General features: G+C 44.5%; 1 protein-coding gene and 1 long non-coding RNA gene across 2 annotated transcripts in view; both read left to right on the plus strand.

Moving 5' to 3' along the window:
- Positions 1 to 9,978: 9,978 nt before the first annotated feature.
- On the plus strand, positions 9,979 to 10,807 carry LOC126640262 (uncharacterized). The gene is made up of 2 exons (XR_007628969.1): positions 9,979 to 10,227; positions 10,611 to 10,807. It is a non-coding gene; the product is annotated as an uncharacterized LOC126640262 (long non-coding RNA).
- Positions 10,808 to 13,009: 2,202 nt separating this feature from the next.
- METTL24 (methyltransferase like 24) overlaps positions 13,010 to 21,027 on the plus strand; it is a 47,166-nt gene continuing 39,148 nt past the window's right edge. The window contains exon 1 of the mRNA XM_050315884.1: positions 13,010 to 13,327. Coding sequence (XP_050171841.1) covers positions 13,025 to 13,327 — 303 coding nt within the window. The 5' untranslated portion in view covers positions 13,010 to 13,024. The remainder of the gene's footprint in view (positions 13,328 to 21,027) is intronic.

Genomic DNA, 21,027 nt, shown 5'->3' on the forward strand with positions numbered 1-21,027 from the left:
TAGCTTCTTTATGGGTGACAGATGTTATTAAAGGCTTTCCAGAAGCTGAGCAGATCATACCAAGCAGATTGCTCTATTCTGCAGCTTCACTGTATCCTCTGAAGATGTGAGAGGGTGGTGGAGCACAGCTTCATAGGTCCTCACTTCAAGCTCTGCCAATTCTTCCCTCTTAGCCTGTGTCTGTCCTTGCAACTGTTCTATTACTATGGCTTTTGCTGTTTGCCTGCTACAGATGTCAGATGCAGTGGTTTGCAGTTCTCTAGATCCCTCACGGCACTTAAAAGAAAACTATACCACATGCCATCCTCTTTTATCTTTGGCTGTTTTAAGTAAGAGCTTATACACCCGCTCTTATAGTGCAAAAATTTCCATTAGTGTGCCTTAAAAACCCACAAGCGAGTAACATCTGCTTCTCATGAATTTGTTACTATCCCTTGCATCAATTTGTTCTAAAGCCTCATCTAATGGCCCTTCAATCTGTGGCAGCTTCTCTGCATTATCCCTTTAACAAGTGGTTCTGCCGTGGGAATTTCACTAAGCATTTCTATGCTGAAGCCAGACACGAGTAATCTGTTTAGCTGTTGTGTTAGGGCTTGTTTTCTCTCAAACTCCTTTGCCACCCTGATCATCTGCTGACTGCACACCCTGATCACCTGCAGAACTCTCCAGCAGGTTCCCTGCTCCTGCTAGGATAGAGAAGGCTTTTTGTCTAGTAGTAGCAGGTTGTTTCCTGAGAATCTTTTTTTAGTTTGCCTTTCTGTATCTGCTTTTAATTTGATAGAGTTCATGTCCTTTTCCTCATTTGGATGGGATCTGTTTTGGTTCTTTCCCATGTGATTTTTACCATGCTATTACAATGACCCAGTAATTATCTCTCTTCTGGGATGTCTCTGATATTTCAATACCACTGTATAAAAATTGAGGATTTTAGACCCTTATTTTCATGGTTATAGGAATGCTTACTTGTGGTTATAAAGAGGTCAAAGAGGCACCTTTAAAGATATGCCATCAAGAACCACTGCTCCTCTCTTCCTCCTCACTTCCGCAGTCTCTAACTTGAAATTCCTTTTTAAATCTTCCTCTTTCTCACAGCGGTTTTCTCCCTGGCTAAGGTCGTGCCATACGAAGACTGAGCAATACATAGCAATGCTGCCCTGTGCTGACTATAGACCTGCCCACAAAGGAGAGTCACACTGTTCAAGTGCCTGCAAGCCAGATCACTGATACTGACTGCTTCTAGGCTTTAGGCAGCTGATGAGATGTTGAGATGAGTCATTTCTTGGTTCAGCTGCCCACCCTCGGGTGTTAGTCTCTGGCAATAACTCATCATCCCTCCCTGAGATTCTCTTCCTCACCCAAGACTCTTGCATGGAGCTGAAGCAAAGATGTGGCCTCTGTTACCTCTCCAGCTCCAGCTGAAGCTGTCAGCAATTGAAAAATTTTCAAAACTTCATTTTCATCTTAAATCTGTCTGTACTGCTGCATCAGCTCCATAGTTTTCATCTGGAATCGCAGAACAAGTGTCAGGGAAACACTTGCAGATGGGAGACGATTAACAGTGGAAGGTTCATTAAACCTCCCAAACCTCCTATGCTGATGAAAGGTGCCTAAAGAAAGACGTAGCTGTCCCCTGTGCAAAGCATTTTATCTCTGTACTATTCCTTAATCCCATACGTGTCCAGCCAAAAGTTATCCAGACTATACTTAAGTATTTCCTTCTTATTTGTATTTTCTGATCTACACTGAATAGGCACCCCTGGCAGATGGCAACCAATCTGTCACACTCATATGGAACTTCAAAGGTGTAATTGTGGTATAGAAGGAGAACAGTTATATTTTGAGACATTTTTATCAATCCATGTGATTGCAGGCAGCAGGTTGGATGTATGATGGATTTTGGAGCTTGAGCACAAAAGAATATTTTTTTGCAACAGGGAACTGTGTTGATTTTCTTCACAGAAACAATGCCATAAAGACGTATTGTTTAGATAGTGGCTTTTGCCTCTGTTTAAAACAAATTTGTCAAATTTCTGGAAAATATGGGAAAATTAGCATTCACCATTTGTTACCATTCTTTTCCAGACGAGGACTATTTGAGATAACATTCAAATTCATTAGGAATAAGTGTAGCAATTAGAGAGAACATCATGGCCTGGACCGAGATTTTTATTATTTTCATGGCATTCAAGTAAGTATGTTACGCTGTACGATGCTCTATTTTATCCTGCTTTATTCTCTGTTTTCCACCAGAGGGCGATGTTGGATCAAGCAGTTGCTGAAAGAAATCCGCACACTGTATCTCAAAGAGCAAATGCAGTAATTCTGAATTTAGTGGAAATCTGTGTGCCTGTCAGGCTCCCGCATAACCACAAGGCTGGGAGGACTTGGGTGATGCAATAGAGCTTAAAAAAAAATATATTGTAAATCAGTTACTCATGGAGAATGCTTAAAAAAGTGCATTAAGGAAATAGAAAGGTGAAGGTAGCAGTATACCAGAAGCTGTTAACAGAAAGTAAGGAATCATAATCCTAGACAAAGTTGCTGCTATAGCAGCAGGCCCCAGAGCTTTTAACCCATCAAAAGTCTGGCAGGGAAACCAAGGCCTTGGGTAGCCAAGTGTCCTCTGTTCCTCCCGGTGTGAGGACTTGTGGTCCCCCAGCCTCATAAGCTGTGCCTGGGCTGCACATCTCGTGGTGGGGTCCCTGTGGGGCTGCAGCCTGGCCCATGTGCACACTGCCTTGCCTGGCTCCTGGCGAGCCCACACAACACTCTGGGTGCTCGAGGTATTAAAAACTATCACTGGTTCAAGATCCGAAATGGACTGTTTCCTTTCTGGGAATCCTCCCCCCAGGTCTGTTTCTCTCAGTGAGAAGTAAAAACACGTATTTTGGAGAAGAAGCAGACATGAGTCAAAACTCAGCCTTATGAAAAAGGGAGTGAAAAGCTGGGGTGAAAAGAAAGGGGGATGAAACTTTTCTCAAAGTGAACAACTTTGTAGAAATGGTATTTCCAAAAGTGAAAGAAGTTTCAAGGGAATATTTTTCATGTGTTTTGTTTTTATCCTTTGAGACTGTCTCACACTGCTGACAGCAGCACTAGGAGAACACTGTCCCACATCACTTTCCTTTGTTCCTGTTCATGTCCATTACCTACCATGGGGGACAATATATTTCTCGTGCTTTAAGAGCCATGCACTGTGTGCAGTGTGTGCACCACGTGCTGTGCTCCTGTCGTTGTGACATCTCCCACCTTTTTATCCAATTGCTGCAAAGTCCTGATCAACCAGCTGATTTCTAAGCCTTACATTAGCCTTTCCTTACATTTATGAGCCAGAGGAGCGGAGGCTTGTTTGTTTTCTGCATCACCAGATAATTAAGCAGTCAAGCCAGCTTTTGGTGTTTCTGATACACCTGCATGCAAACCTCCAGTCAGCATCTTGGCTAAAGTGGAGGTCTGAAAAACAACCCTTCTCTCACAAGAATGCACTAGAGCCATGAAGGGAGCCTTGCTGTAGCAAAAATGAGTGGCTTAGGTCACTTAAAAGAATCACCATCAAAGATACTCGCAAAAACAAACTTTGATATAAATTTGCAAAAGTGAGACAAAGTTCAATGGCAGGGCTCACTCTACTACTTAGTGCATGGGTAATACACATAAAAGAAAATTGAATTAGAATCAATTTAGAGTGATTTATGTGGAGGACAGGTATATAAAAAGGGGTAAGGGAGACCCTTCATTGAGTCACGAGATTCAGAGCAGACCCCGTTGCCCTCCAAACTCCTTCTCAGAGAAGAGTGTAGATGTAGCTGAATCCAATCTTGGGCTCAGACTTAATGAATGGTTTATATCTAAAGGATTTAGCAGCACCTAATCATAACAGCATTTAAAAGCTAGATTAAACAATTATTAACTATGAACAGAACAATAATAACAGTTATGGATTCAAGATAATAACATGTATACTATATTTGTTGTAGGGTGTTCAAGGCAATACACACACAGAGATATGTATGTGTATACAAATGTACAAAGGTAACACACACAAACATGGATATGTAGTGTAGAAGTACAAAGGTATATCTATTAAAAAATTCCCCTCAAGATTCAGTGAAATGCTCACGTCTAATGCCTTTTTGGCATTTCTCAATAGGTGTGCAGAGAGGGGAGGGTTGAGCCTCGAGTAGTGGGGATTTCAGCCCAGATTCTGTTGCCAGGCGACACTTCTCTGAATTTCACACACTTGAGAGTTCAGGCAGTCTGAGAGGCATCCCACACAGAGGGAAATACTGATGCAGTCCACTACAGCCCAGAAGAGCTCAAAGGGTCTGTCTTAGGACCGTTTGGTTGAGGGTTGGCTTAAATCATTGATAAATTTTCATCCTGGCTGTAATCTGGGTTAGCAATTACTGGAATTTTTGAAATTCCAGTGAGGATGGTACTGTTCCACTTGAGCTACAATTCTGATAAGGAACGTTCCAAGGCTGTCAGGGGATGACTGATTATTCCTGCTGTCATCTCCCACCCTGGTCAGGCAACAGGAGTTCCTGGTACAGTCAGTGCTGCCCCCACCTTAGCTTTCCAAGAGTTCCTGGTATGGTCAAGAGATGCTTCACTGCCAAGCTCTTATGCAAAGGCCTGAGCAGTCCAGAGGAGAGGGGGGAGGGATGAACCAACACAGTTGCACTTGCTTTCCTCTTTGCCAAACAAGTGCATGGTTGGGCTTCAAGCAGATGAAGCCTGTCCTCTGCACAGACCTTGCAGCCTGCTGAGTCAAATGATTTCCTGCTCAGTAGGACAGTTGGTCTCCTTTGAGCATGCGAAGAACTTTATTTGGTCTTCTCATGCCCCATATTGCTGTGACAGTGGTTACAAGAAGAGCAATCCCACTTTTGGGTGTGCTTGTAATGAAAAAAGCCCCTCTTGATTTCTGCAATAAAGGGGCTGAGGCAGCTGAAGTTCAGGGAAAGACTCCAAGAAACAACCCACTTTTCCACAGAGGTAAAGTGTAAGTTAAAGACCTTGAGAAGCACTGGCTACCCTGCTTCTGAAAATCCCTCCGTAAGCCTTGGTGGGCAAGGTCTGCGCCTTCTTTCTGTGTGGTGAGTGTATCTGCACAGTGTCAGCACTCCAAGAATAAACACAGGGCAAATTTCCACAGAGATTTGCAGCAGGATAATTGCCTCAAACAGAAGGATAAATAGATTTTTCTAGCATTTAATGGGCCTCTTAAGTGAACGGCAATAAACTCTATGCGAACAGATGTTTTCCCTCTTTTTTGTCCTTTTGCATCTCATCCATAATTATGCTCTAAAATGTTCTTGTCTGGGTTGCTGAGAGCAATCTTGTTGCTGTTTGTCTTTGCCGTGTAAGACTGAGCACTTCAGCACAAAGATTGAGCAAAAAGCCCTGGATTCCTAAAGCCTCCTGTCACTATACATCACTGATGATCTTCTTTCCTTCACATTAAGCCTGAGGGAGGAGTGAGAAGTAAGGGGGAAGATTTGCCTCTTCCAGCTGCACATCCCAGAGCTGGCGTCTCCCCCTGCCTGCACTGGTGCCCTGCACTCTGGCTAGGAGGTTCCTTCACTTTCCTGGCTGCTGGAATTGACCCAGATACGGCTCAGGAGAAGCCACAGCTTCTCCTTTGCCTTGCAGGGGAGGTAGGTGTCCTCTGGGACAGTCGTTGCCGGTATGCTGCCTCTGCTACACTGACTGGACTGTGGGGAGATGGCAGTGCGGGCTCTGTAGCCACTGGCTTTGCCTCCAGCCTAGCCACCAGGAGAGTGGCAGGCACAAAGCAAGCCCTGCAAAAAGCCTTTATGCTCTTGGGAGCATGTACTCGATCTCCTGACAGAGTACAGAGAAATTACCTTGTTCCTGAAGAATTTCAATGCATTCTGGCAAAGGGATCTCCTCCTTACAAGGAGCCTGCAAGCGAGCCAGGAGCTGGGGCGCAACCACAAGCATTAGCCTAGCTGAGTGTTCATCGCCTGAAGCGATGCCTGTAGAGGTGCCTGTGTCACTGCAAACCCATTTTGTCCTTCCCAGAGCGCCTTCACAACATCCAACTGGCCTTTGCTTTCCACGTCCATATCTGAGGATGAAGGCAGGTGTACTGCAGGAAGACACATGCCTAAAGGATGAGTCCTGCAGCAACACCTAACCTATATACAAACTCTCAGCTAAGGAGGTTATTCCACTTCCAATCAATACCGTTATCTCTGCATCACTGATGCTGCTCTACATGGCATCGAGGGCAAACTGCCTTGAAAAGAACCTGCGGGAAGAGTGCTGAGTTTTATCCTCACCGTCTGTTCCCAGACAGGCTGCTCAGCTGCAGGGGAGCTGTGGCATCTTTTCTGCTGAAGGCAAGGCCATTTCTCTCCTCCTTGTTAGGGTTGTATCTAAGACGTTTAAAATGCAACCAACTGGAGGAGGCGATTGGCTGACCACATGGTAATTGTTTGAAAAAGCATCCTTTTTATTAGAGGTAAGGACAATGATCCTGAATTTAGTGTCCTGAAAAAACAGGATGCTTTTCAGACACATGGGTGAGGCCTTCATTAAACATGGATGCATATTATTAATTGGCCTGCATACTGGTCCAGGACATTTTTGCATGCCTTCTATCCTATGAAAGCTGCTTTTCGCCCATCAGGTCTGTCAAATGTACTGCCAACCACTTCCAGCTTTTATTGTTTCCTATTGCCTTAAATGAGGCATAAATTGTACAGACACATGGCAGTATATCAAACAGCGTTGCAAGACAGACTGTAGAAAAAGTGCACAGTACATTAATTATGGGTCCTAATTTGTTTGCGAATCTTCTTCTACCTGGAACATTTGCTGCTCTTCTTCTCCCTAGCAGCCCCAGTCCTCTGGCTTGCTTCTCTTCTCCCCTTGGAGAGCTCTTTTCACTGAGTGCTTGCAGATGAAAGTCTCTCTCAGTGACATCTGCTCTATTGCTCTGGTGCCGTTGCCATCCCCTATATAAATACTTTGGCATTTGTACTATTCTATGTAAGCCCATTAAAACATGTAATAAAAAGGCTTATATAATTTCTTAAAGCCATCATTACTGCTCCAGCTGTGGTGTTTTCTCAAATTCTGACCATTATAGATTAATCCCTATGCCAAATTACAGTGTTTAATGAAAGATATTCATCCTTCAGTTTAGAAGTGTAAAAATGTCAGTAAAATTTATGGCATCCAAAAAAAAAGGCAGAAAGTTGAAGCCAGAATAACACCAAGGTAATCTCTAAAACATAGAGAAAATAGGATTTTGTAATAGAAACTCAGGGTAATTTTTAAGCAAAGCTGGACATCTGTCAGGGATTACAGTATAGATGCAGAAGAAATACAGGCGACAGACAAACTGCTATGACAAAAGTCTATGCAGTAGTATGTGAACTGCATATGAGCTATCACTGCTTAATTCCTCTAAACTGGAACATCTTTTTAAAAAATGGCCATACCTGTTTTCAATTTATATACTAGTATCTGTTCAATAAAATTGCAAGCCCTTATTTTAAAAAGCAGGCAGAATTTTGCTTGTTCAGAATTATTGGACAGTTAAGTAAAAGTCAAACTGTAAAATCACTGTTGTTCTTCTACAGGAGAGAAACAGCTGCTAGAGGATTAGAGTTAAATAAATAAAGGTAAGGTCCAGGTATAGCACAGAGCTGCAGAGCATCTTCTGCTGAAGGGCTATCTCATTCTTCTTCTCATTCCTGCAGTGAATGTGTGTGTACCGGTACAGGTATGTATGAGTGCAAATGCAAAAGAGTGTGTCTCAGAGGTAAACCTTGATCTATAATCCCCTCTTCGGGCCAATAATTATCAACCAGCTCTTTCATCAAATTTGTGGATCATGTGGCCAGACCATGGTGTTTGAATCCCTCTGTAGCTGGAGGGAAAAGACAGCCTCTGCTCATGCCTCGTGCTGTGCTGCTGCACAGCAAGATCAATCTTGTGTTAAGCTGCCTAAATAGCCCACAAGCGTGAGGAGAGCTAATGGGAGACTGCATGAACATATATTTTTAGCTGTTATCTTCAAACTTACCAGTGGTGAGCTGAGAAGTGGTTTTAATAATTCACACAGCTGAGCTTTTGCCTTGACAGCTGTTCAGACATGTATTTCTCAGCTGCAGTAAGTCAGTAATGGACCAGTGCGGCCAATTTACTTCTCTGTTGCTAACATTTAAAAGATAACAGAAGGAGATTCTTTCTCTAAGTTTTCAGTGGGATTTAAGGTATGGGAAGAAGTAAGGGCTGTACCTACCTGGCAGCGCCAATGGCTACGTGCAGGCTCCAGGGTTGTCTGTCATTTGATGCATAAAGAAATCCAAGATTCTGAGCTGCAATTTTAAGGAACAGAAATGAGATCAGGCTTGCACCGAAGCCACCATTGAGAAGTCACCCAGGAGCTACAAACATTTCATCCCACGTTCCCCAGGACTATGGCAGAGCTTTGGCACATAAATGTGCATGGCAATAAACCAGGCCTGGGCCACAGCTCTGACTCCTGCAGACTCAGGATCAGAGGCACACACATCTTCAGTGGGGAAGAACACACTGTGTTTCTCCTCCTGTGGCCGCTTTTAAAATGACCTTGTGAAAGTTTCTGCATAAAACATCTCTGTTTTCATGTGGATGGAACAACATCACTCGGATTTTAAAAGCATTAGCCAGGAGCGTAGGAGGGAGGAGAGAGAAAAAAAGTCTTCCTTTACTCTGTCCTGTAGATTTTGGCAAGTGGCTCATACCAAGTCCAGTGCAGTTGTTAGGCAGAGTCAAAAAGAGCATTTTTATTCATTCACTCATTTTATAGGAGGAATGTTTGACTTGTACTAACAGCCCTTGGAGAATCTAGGGAACTTCTAGTGGCGTTTTTTCCTGTCTGGGGTTTAATTTTGCACAGGACTTGGGGAAGACATTTTGACTAACCAGAAGGTAAACAGATGCCTTGACAGTAGGTGGAGGCAGAAGATGGATGGTAGTAGGCAAGATGTTTGAACTGAAAATGGCCGTAAGAGAAAGCAACATTAAAAAACTGCTGCAAATGAGAGATTTCACTACCAACAGTATCCCAGGCAAGAGGTAATTTACAAGCAGCAAATACAGCACCAAAGCAATGAAATTTCGTTGGTGATAAACTTTTTCCATCTAGAGGTTTAGCACTGTGCTCTCACCATAGAGAAATTTGTAAAAGAGAGGAATTTTAGCAGTTTAAAGACTTTTTTGGGAGAAACTAAGGGAGTTGTAGCTCTGTGCACCTACATATAAAGCAGACACAATAAGACTAATGTCTGATTTTGGTTATCAGGGCATGATGCTCGCTGTTCTCAGCAGAAATTGAATGCTCACATTTAGAGTCGCTGTTCCAGTTACTCCTTGTGCTACATGGCAGTGGTTTGTATTCAGCTGGATCCAGCATATGTTCCTTTAACACTATCCCTCATGCTTTAGGACAGCAAGAAGGGGAGGCTATTTGCTGACTGACTCAAAGAGTAAGCATGTGTTGCAGAATCTGTGAAACTTTACAGAAGCTGTACTTTGCAGCAATCACCTCAAAAAGGCCCATCCTCAGGTTGGGTTGGAGTTGCATCCATTATGCTACAATTTTAATTTGCTCTTTTTCTTAACAGGCATTGCTCACACACATATCTTTGCAACCAATGCTTGGGGGAAGAACTGATTTATAATTCATTGTTAAAATGGAAAAGTGAGACTGTTTAAGGTACTATCTTAATTCCCACTGATTCTCATGCTAATCCAGATAAGATTTCTCATTGTTCCCGAGATTTCCTGAGATCCTTCTCTACCATTGTTCCCTTTTTCTTTATCTTTAGAAGCCCTTTGTTGTGTTTTAAACAGGCAGACTTACATTCATAAGAGCTGGGGGGGAGTTGCTGTGGAAGTGGGTGGGAAACATGAGAAATTCAATTGTTTGTTAAAAAGCAAAAGCAAAATTAAAACACTGAGTTAAATTTTTGAACTGTTCTTTATCAGAACCAGTCCTATCATGCTCACAAATTGGGGACGATCAGCTTTCTTAAGGAAGAGAATATTTCACACAAGGTCAGCACTTACAGCTCAGTGATGACAAGAAGAGTGGCTGGATTCAAGTATTTGAGCTTTCTGATGAAGCTACACAGTGAGGGAAGAAAACAAATGAACCTGCGATGATAAAACCAAGAAAGAGTTTGTGGATTTTATTCTGCTCAGGTAGACCTCTTTTATTTGAGTATGTACTATTCAAGTTTTTAGGAAAGCTTTGATTTCTCAAGGGTTAAACCTCATGAGAGAGTTTTAAAATGTATTTGGGCACTTTATATTTTTGTAGTCAACTTCTGTACTCCTGCCTTCAACATTTTCTCCATAATCACAAACACAAAGTTATATTTTAATAGGACCTTAACAAGCCATTAATTATTGACTAGATGCTGATAGCTTAAAACAAACTTTGTGCTAAGAAGTTTGTGATATAATCATTTGGGCTAGCACTATTGCAAGTCTTGTGTCTTGTCACATTTACCCCTGCATTTAGTGTTCTGGATGTACGTCTAAACCTCTCTTTCCTGAGCACCAGCATTACTTCTGTCACGCAGATAAATGTTGCCATTTCACATGGAGAAGCAAAGTGGTGGACAGGGAGGCCCATGGCAGCCAAAGTGACCTTCTGCTGAGGAACTCCAGGTGATGCTCATGGATGGAGCCAGATGCCCATCACTTCAGCTGATGTCAGTCATGATCGGTGCAGTTACATTCTCCCTTTGCCCTCATAAAATCCTTTCTTGCACTAGTAGCAGGGCTTGTCTGATTCATTTGTGAGCCACCTAAGTGGGGTGGAAACAGGAAAAGCATGTGGTTATCAGAAAGGTCCACAGCCAGAGTCAACTTGTTTGCCTGTGGCAAGCACCTGAGTCTGTCCAAGAAAAAGAAAGGGACCCCTGAACTGAGGCAGGGGGAGGAGTGCTCTGACCTGCACTGCATTTCCCCAGAGAAATAAACCACCCAGAGGCTGTCCAAAAGATAGGATGGTACCAAAAAAGGTGTCCAAGTCTATTAGGAACATGTTCCAGATACAGTTTTTCTTGAATTAGTTTTCATCTGGATCATGGCCCTGGTTTAGTTTATGACAGAGGAGCCACCCTCTTGCTACAGGAATGGCAGGCATGACTGCCATGTACCCCCTTCCAAGAGAGGTCTGCATTTAGGGAAGTTTATAACAACCATGGAATTGCTTTAACCTAATTTAGAAGAACAGTTTACCTAAAAAAAGAGGACAGCAATGTTTAAACGGCAGGGAGCATGCACCTCACCTGTCAGTGCATCTGTGCTTAGAGCCATGCTTGAAATCTCACTTTTCCAGATAGATCATTGCTCTCTCCCTCATCTTCCTACATGCAGCTCCTCTGTCATGCTGCCAGCAGGTCTGGTTGCTTGGCTGCTGCAGGCTCCACTTTTCCCAGTGCTCCTCTCTGACCTGCTCCCCCAGCAGCAGTCAGCTCTGGCTCTGCTCCAGGCTGTAAAGAGACAGGGAGGAGAGGACACCAAAAGGAGCTCAGTGAAGCAAGTACTCTCCCTTGCCAGCAGACAAGGCAGGGGTGCTGGAAGCACAGTACTGCTCACAGGGGACAAGACTCACAGACTTTCTCCCCTACTTGGCAAAGAAATGGGGATTAGTTGTGCACCCGTGTCCAGGACATCCCACCTGGGAATACATTTATTACTCACCAAGCAGCATGTGCTGCAAATTGGCTGCCATAATCCCCCTCCCTGTTCACACAGAGCTTGCCTCCTGCCTTGGACACTTCTCCTGAGCTGCAGCTCCTGCTTCAGAAAATCCCATCAAGCATTGCTACCTGCTTATCGCTCAGCAATGGTTTAGCGTTGTGGCTTAAGACAAAAGCCAGCATGTGCACTTTATAGTTCTGTCTAGTGTGTCTCCCTTGTCAAACAACTACGGGGCCTCCAGTGCTCCCACAGAGGTGAGTGGGACACCTGTCCCAGGCACTGCCTCTCAGCTCTGCTCAGCTCATGCAGATCCTTTTTTCCATGCACGAAAACAAGGATGGGTCATAAAAATCAGCTTCTGGCCTGTGACAACCCAGGAAAGAAGCTACAATGCAAAGTATAGACTTAGAAGAGTTACTCATGAGCATGAGGAGTTGCAGCCAAATTAGGGCACCACAGCGGATGTTTCACGCAGGGTTCTCATACCCTTCAAAAGTTCAGGTCCAACACAGTGTGACTAATCACTAACAGCCACACCACTGGTTACTAATCAGAGTAGAACTTTGAAAAGCAGCTCTATTTTTGCAGCATTCTGGCTGCTTGTCTATTGATCCAGATGTCCCTGGAGCCAGCCTTGCTAGGATTATTATCTGTACTGCCAGATGATACTGGGAAGGTTTCAAAGACATATCAGAAGGGTTAGGATGCTAGTGTTATCTTGGATGTTCAGGGTTATCCTTTATCCTTCGTGAATAACTCTAACCTTCCAAGAAGCAAAGTCCTTGCTTCCAGGGGTCCAGGCTGTCCTTCTGTTTGACTTAACCATGAACAATGCCCAAATACGCAATAAAATTCCACTACTTCATGACATTACATAATGTGTATAATCTGAACTAATACATACACAGACAAGTTAGCACACCTCCATGCTATAGAGACGGGCCGACATAGGAGTTAGAGCGGGGAGTTCTGTCCTCTGTCAGGCCCGGGTGCGTGTACCAGCGACCCGCACCTGTGGCTCCGCAGCGGCACAGGTACCTCCGTGTTCGCTACCCGGGGGCGCGGAGCATCCCGCGGGCCGGCCGATGCCAAACACGACCGCACCCCGCAGCCCCCGCCGGGCCGGCACAGGGGCACCCCGGCCCCTCCCCGGCCGGCCCCGCTCGGGGCGGGGTCTCCCAAGTTTCGGCTGCGGCGGCGGCCGCGGGGCCCGGCCCGCCGGCGGCATGAGCCCTGCGGCGGGGCGGGGGGGGCGGCCGCGCCGGGCAGGGCAGCCCCCGCCGCCATGCCCAAGGAGCGGCCGCTCTGGCGGGGCCCGGCTTTCCGCCTGTGCCTGCTCTCCGCCGCGCTCTTCCTCTGCCTCCAGCTGGCCATGAGGCGGTCCTGGTGTCCGGAGGAGAAGCCCCGGGAGCGGGCGGTGGTGGCGGCGGGGCGGGCGCCCCCGCCGTCCCGCGGCGCGGAGCAGCGGCCGGGCGGGGCGGCGGCGCTGTGGGGCAGGCGGCGGGTCACCTACGTGCGGAGCGGGCGGCGGGGGAGCGCCGCGCCCGCCTGCTGCGCCCCGCAGCCCCCGGGCGGCCGCCGCAGGAAGGTAGGGCGGGCTCGGGAGGAGCCGCCGGCGTGTCGCGGCCGGCGCCCGCTTCTCCCCGTGAGGAGCTGAGCGTGAGCGGGCAGCCGGGGCGGAGGTGTGGCTGGTGCCCGAGAGGAGGTGGCGGGAGGTGAGGTGGGGTGGGATGACGTGATGGCGACTTCTTGGGAAGGTGGTCGAACGACTTTCTGAGCAGTGCTCCTCGGCTGCAGAGAAGGGGCAGTGATGCTGGAGCGGGGCTGGACAGGGTCAGGTCTCGGTTTGTGAAGGTAACACTGGCCCCAGTTTACCAGGCGCGCTCATCAGGCTTGACGTCCCCAGCCGGGAGCAAGGCTGGGAAAAAATCCACGGGCCTTGGCGTTCTTGGCATCCAAGTACCAGTGCTGTCACAGAAGGCGGTCAAGAAAGGATTCTAAGACCTGGTCTTCGTGAGAATTAATGAGTTAGTAATGAGGTGGTAATTGGACTGTAATTAGGTTCCTACTAACGGTTGTAAAGCCTTTCGGGGAAGCGAGGGCCATCATTAGCATCTGGAGTTAGCAAGAGTGAGGAGAGCCTGTGCTACCTTCACCCCTCAGTTAGCTGCCTGTGTGACCAGGAGTGGGATCTTGTCTTCTTCAATGACCTCCACGTCATCTTTGGTTTTGGCAGATGCCATTCTCTCAGGAACCACTTAGAGATTCAGATATTTATTTTGTGAAGTTCTCTTTGCAGTCCTTCAAGGGGAGAAGAGCCAGCTTTTGAAGGTGGGGAAAGAGCCCTATTTTGGGGCCCCGCTGTCAGGGTGCAGTAGTGATGGTCTGTGCAGAGATGTGCTTAAAGAAGCTGAAATGATCATGAGGAGGAGTAAACGGGATTTTGCTAGAGATGAGACTACCCTCCTCATCAAAGTAATTAACTATTTCTGATCTTTGCCTCAAAAAGAATAAAACCAGTTATCTGTGGAATGGCTAAAGCTTGTCTTTAAACTTATCCTAGAAACTTTGTCTGGGTTTGCTCAGAGTCCCTTGGTGAAAAGACCACTTGCTAACATCCAAACAACCATCTGACCAAATGTCCTGTGATCATGGGCTCTCATCTGAAAATCTGCTTTTTTTTTCTTTGCCTTTACTGCCCTCAGTAATTAAATTTATTTAAACAGGAGATGGAGAATGAACTTGCATATAGTTTCACTTCTGGATTTGCCTCTCATCTTCTGTGGGAAACTGTGATGGAAAAATTAAAACGCTATTTCCTGCCTCTGGTTCCCTGGAAGGTTTAGGAGAAATGAGATAATCCCTTGCGTCCTTCAGTGATGAGGACAGCCTTGTCACATATTTCTTCAGAATAATGGTAGTGTGGTAGCACCTGATGTGCTGTGGTATTGATATCACATTGAGCCACCTAGATCTTGCGGTGTCAGGTTTTGTGATTTTTATTGTCAATGGTGTTTTACTTGGTATTCTAAAGCCCAGCTTTTAAGTGATTCTAATTATGGAAGAATTTCAGCATTCATGGGGGAAAAAAAAATCCTGTGGATTAAGATAGGTTATTGAAAATGTGTAATAAGAATGGCATCAGAAAATGAGAGGCAAAAGTAAAGCACATCCTAACTTATTTAATGATTTTTGAGGAAATCCTAGTGGAAAGTAGCACCAGGAGAGGCAGCTCATTGTACCTGAGAACTGGCAGCACCTTGCAGTGCTGGAGAGCTTGAGGCTCTGGGAAGCCCACAGTAGTATGTTTTGGTCTATCTCCAGGTGAAGCGTGTGAAACATCACTACTGTGGTTTGTGGTATTGGGCATGTTGCTGCTGAGGTCTCATTTGAATCCCACTAGTGAAGTCAAGTGAAAAATATTAGTAAATACAATACAGGGTGGAGTTGCCAGGTTAAGTTTGAAATCATCAAGCATCTTCTGTGCTCATCTATTTGACTTGAGCCTGTTGCTACAGGCTAAGAAAAGTCTACTTGAAGTGAAGATAGGGCTTTGGGGATAACAGGACTGAACTTCCAGGGATCCCTGGTTTTGAAATAGAGTTGTTAAATAAAAATATAGGGGGAAAAGCTGTGGGAAAATAAAGTGGAAGTGGTCTAAGTACTGGCATTTTTTCTTGTGGAAAAGCACAGTAGCTTAAAAAAAATTAATGGGTGATTTTTCTTTTTTTTCTTTTTAAATCAGGAAATAATGTATTTCGCTTCAGACCACTGTAAGGCAAGATGAGGGCTCTTACCAAAAAAGACTGCTTAGATTGGAGGTCCGTAGCTTCTACCAGCAGCTCTGGAGAAAGGCATCAGTGTGCAGCTGCTACCAGTATGGTGCACTGCTGAGTGTAAATGCTGCCTGGAGGAGGGGGACAGGCTCCTTGCACAGATCTATGCTGTATCAGCATGGGATTGCTTTTTGCTGTGGCCTTTGTATGTTTTCAGTGTCTTCTGTCTGTCTGTAAATCAGAGGCTTTCAGGTATGGTTTTTTTTTCCCCTGCTGCTGTTTGTGGGGGGTGGTGTTGAACTGTGTTGCGATGTGTGAGCCAGCAGGATGGCAGCAACAAAAAGTCGGCAACGCCAGACTTTGCTCTATTTTCCCACTGCCGCTTGGTTATAACTCTGGTCACACTTATGTCACTGAATTAATGCAGGAGACTGATGAACAGAGTGTTTCCATAGATGAAGTTGAATATCCTACTTTGTGGCTGTATAAAAAAAAATAAACTGCAAAAACACATGAAGAAATTATTTGATGCCTATTTTTAATTAATTTTAAAGTTTCCTGAAGCAGACTTGTGTTATTTCCCAAGAACAACTGTGTCAAGCAACCAACACCACCAAAAGGGGTGTGTGGGGGGAAGACCCAGACAGGATGAAAGAGATGGAAACTTGTCCATAAATGGCCCCAAGTCTGCAGGAAGCTGCCTGTGCAGCTGTGCGCTTTTCCTGACCATTGGTAAGGCTCCGTCAGCAGTCCATGACTGTGCAGCACGTGGGAGGGTTTTGACCACCAAGGTTCCAAGTGTCTGTTTGTGCCTTAAGATGCATACATAAAAAATGTTAACTGAAAGCAGCAGGGAATAAAGCAATTTAGCTATGTGACAGCTCTGGGAGTTGCTGGAGCTGCCTGTTCTGGTGCTTCAGAGAGCTGTGTTGCTCCCAGCTGTTTAGCTCCTGGTTGAGCCTACCAAATAGCAGATGCTGCTGCTCTTGCTGACAAATAATAAGCAAAATTTTGCCATTGACAACATATGGTCATCTGAAGAATGGGAAGAGTTATGCTGGGCTGCAAATGTAAAGCAAGTGGAAGTTTGTCATCCCATTTATATTTTGGTGGAAGCACTTAAAACTGCGTTACTGCTAATAAAATGCCCCGTGATTCTAAGCTCTGATTGTGTTAAGCACTGACCTGGTATGATATACGCAGCAGATAAAACCTCCAGCTACATGGAAACACACAGATTCTGCCAGGTGCACTTGCTCTAGCAATAGGTATTAGCAAACTCTGCACCCACGCTGCACTGCGGATGTGAGAGGCGCATTTTAAAAAGTTATTCCAGGGTGCCATGGCAAAAGAAAAAAAATTGTTGCATTTGGACTTTGAAATAACAGTAAATTCTTGTCACAATGATTGCAATAACAAGGTTATGTTGGCTATTGTGCACTGAAACCGGGAGGAGCCCTCTTTGAGAGTCTGGTTAAGAAAAGCTGGAATTCTTTTGCCTCTTGGGTGGATTTATTTCCATGGAGGTGGGTAGTGTGGTATGCTGCCAAAGTTAACCTGATGTTGTTTTGGATGCTGTTTCATCTCATATCTAAGAATATGAAAGTGTTTGTCTTCACTGGTTAAAAGCTAAGAATTAGATTTTGCTGCTGGGCCCATTTGTATTTTGTCTGTGATTATAACATATTTTGAAACAAGATGGATCATTGCCTAAAACAGAAAAAACTAGTGAGATTATGTTTTTCTAGGCATTACACTTGTGTACATTTGTCTTTTGGTTCATTATAAATGAAGACTAATTGTCTTTTTCTGTTGCTTGTTGGATTGAAGGTTTTGTTTTTCTTTAAATAGGAAAAAACCTCTGAGAGGTTACAACTTCTCTGTGGTGATGACTGATAACAGTCTCATCTTTAAGTTAATTGAAATCTTGCAAATTATTTTGGAGTGATACCTTCAAAATTATGTGGAATAACTGTTTGGCAGTTAATATGGCAGGTTCAAAATAACCTAATACAATTTAACATTACACTATTGCTAAGATTTTACTTAAATTTACATTTGGTTTTTAATTTTAGAATGACAATGCCATTTACATTCATGTCAGTGGTATGCAGGGCTTATACCAAGAGTCCTTTCTGATTTTTTTAGAACTCTGATTAAAAAATGTGTCAGATGTTTTCATTGCCTGTTTGCATGTGTAGTTTTTTCAAGCTGGTGGCTTCACATCTTTAAAAGTTTGGTAAATTTTGGGTAATATTAGAATAGGAAGTTACTCTGACTCTGGATGAGCAGGAGCCAAAATTCTTGGAGAAAACGGTTATTCTGAAGTTAAATTTAGTCTGTCTTTCCATATCCCATGGTGTCATAGCTGGTCGATTTTGGACTGGGACTTAACTTTTATAAGTTTATTCTTTATGTGTGCCTGGAGCAGTGTTTAACATGACACCAGGGCTGAGCACGACAGGGCTTTGGGAGCTGTGCGGTGAGTCACACCAGGCTGTGTTTGGAGGAGTGGGTTTGCCCTGGCTGAGCCAAACCAAGGGAGCTGCACGGGTTAAGGCAGCCTTTTGGATCTCTTAGTGATTTTAAATCCAGAGATTATTCCAGTCTCTTCACCTGTGTACGCGACATGACGAGCTTTACAGCGTGCAGTGCTGTTCTCTAAATGCTGTGTCGAGGAGTGAATACAGTCCTGGCTTCGATGGATGTGGCACATGTGATTCTGTTGCAGAGGAATGCTGTGCTGAAAAGCTGAATATTGTTTCTTCTTTTGAGTGTGCTACTTACTGGGCGCCTCCTTTAATAGCAGGCAGACAAACTGGAAAGAGTCTCACTGAGAGGAAAAAGGTGTTAAGAGGTGCAGGAGGGCAAGCCTGCAGTGAAAGCTTGCAGAACTGGTATTTGTTCTGAATAGGGAAAAGTAGGTTTTGAGGGAATGTGCCAAAACTCTTCAAACTAAAAAAAGATAATTTTTTGTTGAAGGACATAATGACCGTTTGTTCCCTAGATCCACTGCAAGTGGGACAAGAAGTAATTGGCTTGATTTTCAGGCAAGATATTAGGCAAATCTTTTAACTCTGCAGTTGGTAAGTAATGGAAAGATTCCCTAGAAAAATGTGAACTTCGGGTACGCACAGAGGGAAGGTCTAGGTATCGTTTTCATTGTGCTTCAGGGCAATCTCCTGAGGTCCCTCTGGCTACATTTACCTGCTTTGCAATTAGAGAAGCAATCTGGCAGATACAATGTGATTAGCCAAACTGGAATTTAGCCTGAACAATGATCTAACATCAATGAAATAAAGAGGTGATAGGGTCTTTAAAGATTATAATAAGCGGTCCTTGCCCTGGCTTAATACCTCACTAGAGAGAGCAGACACCACCATAATTGTTCTGTGTGACGATTTAGTGGACCCCAGAGGAAGGGACACTAGTTGACAACTTTTCTCCCTCTCGCACTTGGAGGTTTCTTAGGAAATATAAACCAACACAAACATGCGTATCTTGTAGGATTAGCACAAGATAGGAGCTTATGGTTTCTGTTAGTACCTGAGGAACAGTGAGAGCCGTGGTCTGGTTTTGTTCAAATATTCAGGCTAATAGCATAGATTGAGAGAGGTTATTGTGTTTGGAAGAAAAGAATAAACTTTTACTGAAAGCAGTTTTCAACAGCAGATAACCAAATCTGGGGAGCATCAGCCAGCTCTGCCTGTAAACAGAGGAAGCTGAGGTACCAGGAGGTACCCAAGTACAGGAATCCTCCAAGTAGCCAAGCAGGAGCAATACTGGGCTTTCACTGTATTTTAGCTGCAGATGAAATGTGTTTATAGTAGACCATGAAGAGGAGATGGTAATGTTTTTTTCTGACAATGATGTCACTTGCAAGCTTGTGAGGTGGATGATCACTCAGAATAACCTTGTATCTTACACACTTTTTATTACCTGAAATATGTTCTTCCTTCATGAATTTTTGAGAAGCAGCTAGGGAATATTATCTTTCAGAAAGTCATTACAGCATTATGGGACTTTATTATATCTAATAGCATAGATTTCTTTCAAATATCTTCTCAAGAGTTTCTTTAGGCATATAAAGACAAGAATAATTTTTTCTAGGTAGCTGTGGCACAGAAAAAATAAATTAGGATATATAAGCTTTCGTTTTTAAGGGACCCAAGGATCAAGGTGATAATTTATTCTGCAGATTGCTCTGTAATGGCCATTACAGTTGTGCCATCGTTTCCTTGAACCCAGAGAGATAGTCCACAGGCCTTGTAAAAAATGAAGTATGACTGCAGTAGCAGGTGCAGAAAAACCCCATACTGATCCATTCCTGTTTGCTGTCTTCAGCTCAAACTATTTCATGGGACTGCTGTGGGAGCCAAGCAACCCACACTGCCCTCCTGCCTGCCTGTGTGGTGATACTCAGAGAGTGGCTGAGCAGCTCTGGTCATGGCCTCTGTGTCCCACTAAATGGCAGCAATTCAATAAACACATCCTCTGCTCTCACCTCTTTCCTCACCCCTCCAAAGTTCACTGTGTTTAGGGAATTGGGTTGTGTTGTCTGGTGTACTTCTGGTGTACTTATCAGACCTTATTAGCAGCAAACAAGCAGGACTCCACGTGCTGTGTGTATGCTTGATGGAGGAAGGATATTCTTCTGCATGTCGAGCAGGAGGTGGGAGGAGGTGAGCACTGATGCGAAAATAGGCTGTACGGCAAGTCACACAGGGAAAGAGGAAGAGTCTCTGAGAGCTGGAAATTTTGACAGCCTTGAAGACAATGGGCCCAGTTAGTGCCAAAAATTATCTTTTGTTACATTTAATGTTTCAAAATAAGAAGTGAGGATGGTTTTGAGAACATGCAGCTTTCCTTCCTCAAGCAGTTCTCAAGATGGCCAAATTTCTTTATTCTTTTCTCAAATATCCTTCTTTGGAGAGAGAAGAATCCAGAAAGAGAGATTTTGGACAGGTAAAAATTCTCCTAGATAGTCTTAGGTTTTTACTTTACATCTCCAACCTTTAGCTGCCTTCTTGTGAGACAAATATTTAACTTTATCGCTAATAAGGTTTTCATCCCATTGTTCAGTCCGTTCACATCAGCATTTACCCAACCAACCAGGCAGTTAACAGAGATGTGTATCTGCTTTGAGACTGCACAGTAGGTGCTGGCATGCCAGACATCTCTCTCCTGCCACTTTTACTGAACTGTGGCCATGGTTCAGACTGAGGTGCAGCTGGTGGATCTCTGGTGTGAACCCAGAGCACAACTCCAGTGGCCGCTGACAAGGGGTGCAGTACTGAAATCCTGTGGTGAAGAACAAAACCCTCTCACAGCTGCCTTGCAGACTTGTATGGACAGCGTGACAAGTGCATCATCACTTCTTACAAAACAGATGTAGAATTTGGAGATTTGGCTAGCGTTAGTGAGGGACCTCCAGCCTTCACACAAGCAGTTTGTTTTGGTTGTGGTCGATAGTGCTGTCCTCCTCCTGCAGCCTGGCAGTGATGGCTGTCAC

The sequence above is a fragment of the Myiozetetes cayanensis genome, unplaced genomic scaffold, assembly GCF_022539395.1.
Source record: "Myiozetetes cayanensis isolate MyiCay16 unplaced genomic scaffold, myiCay2020 scf2-11, whole genome shotgun sequence".
In the NCBI taxonomy this organism is placed as follows: domain Eukaryota; kingdom Metazoa; phylum Chordata; class Aves; order Passeriformes; family Tyrannidae; genus Myiozetetes; species Myiozetetes cayanensis.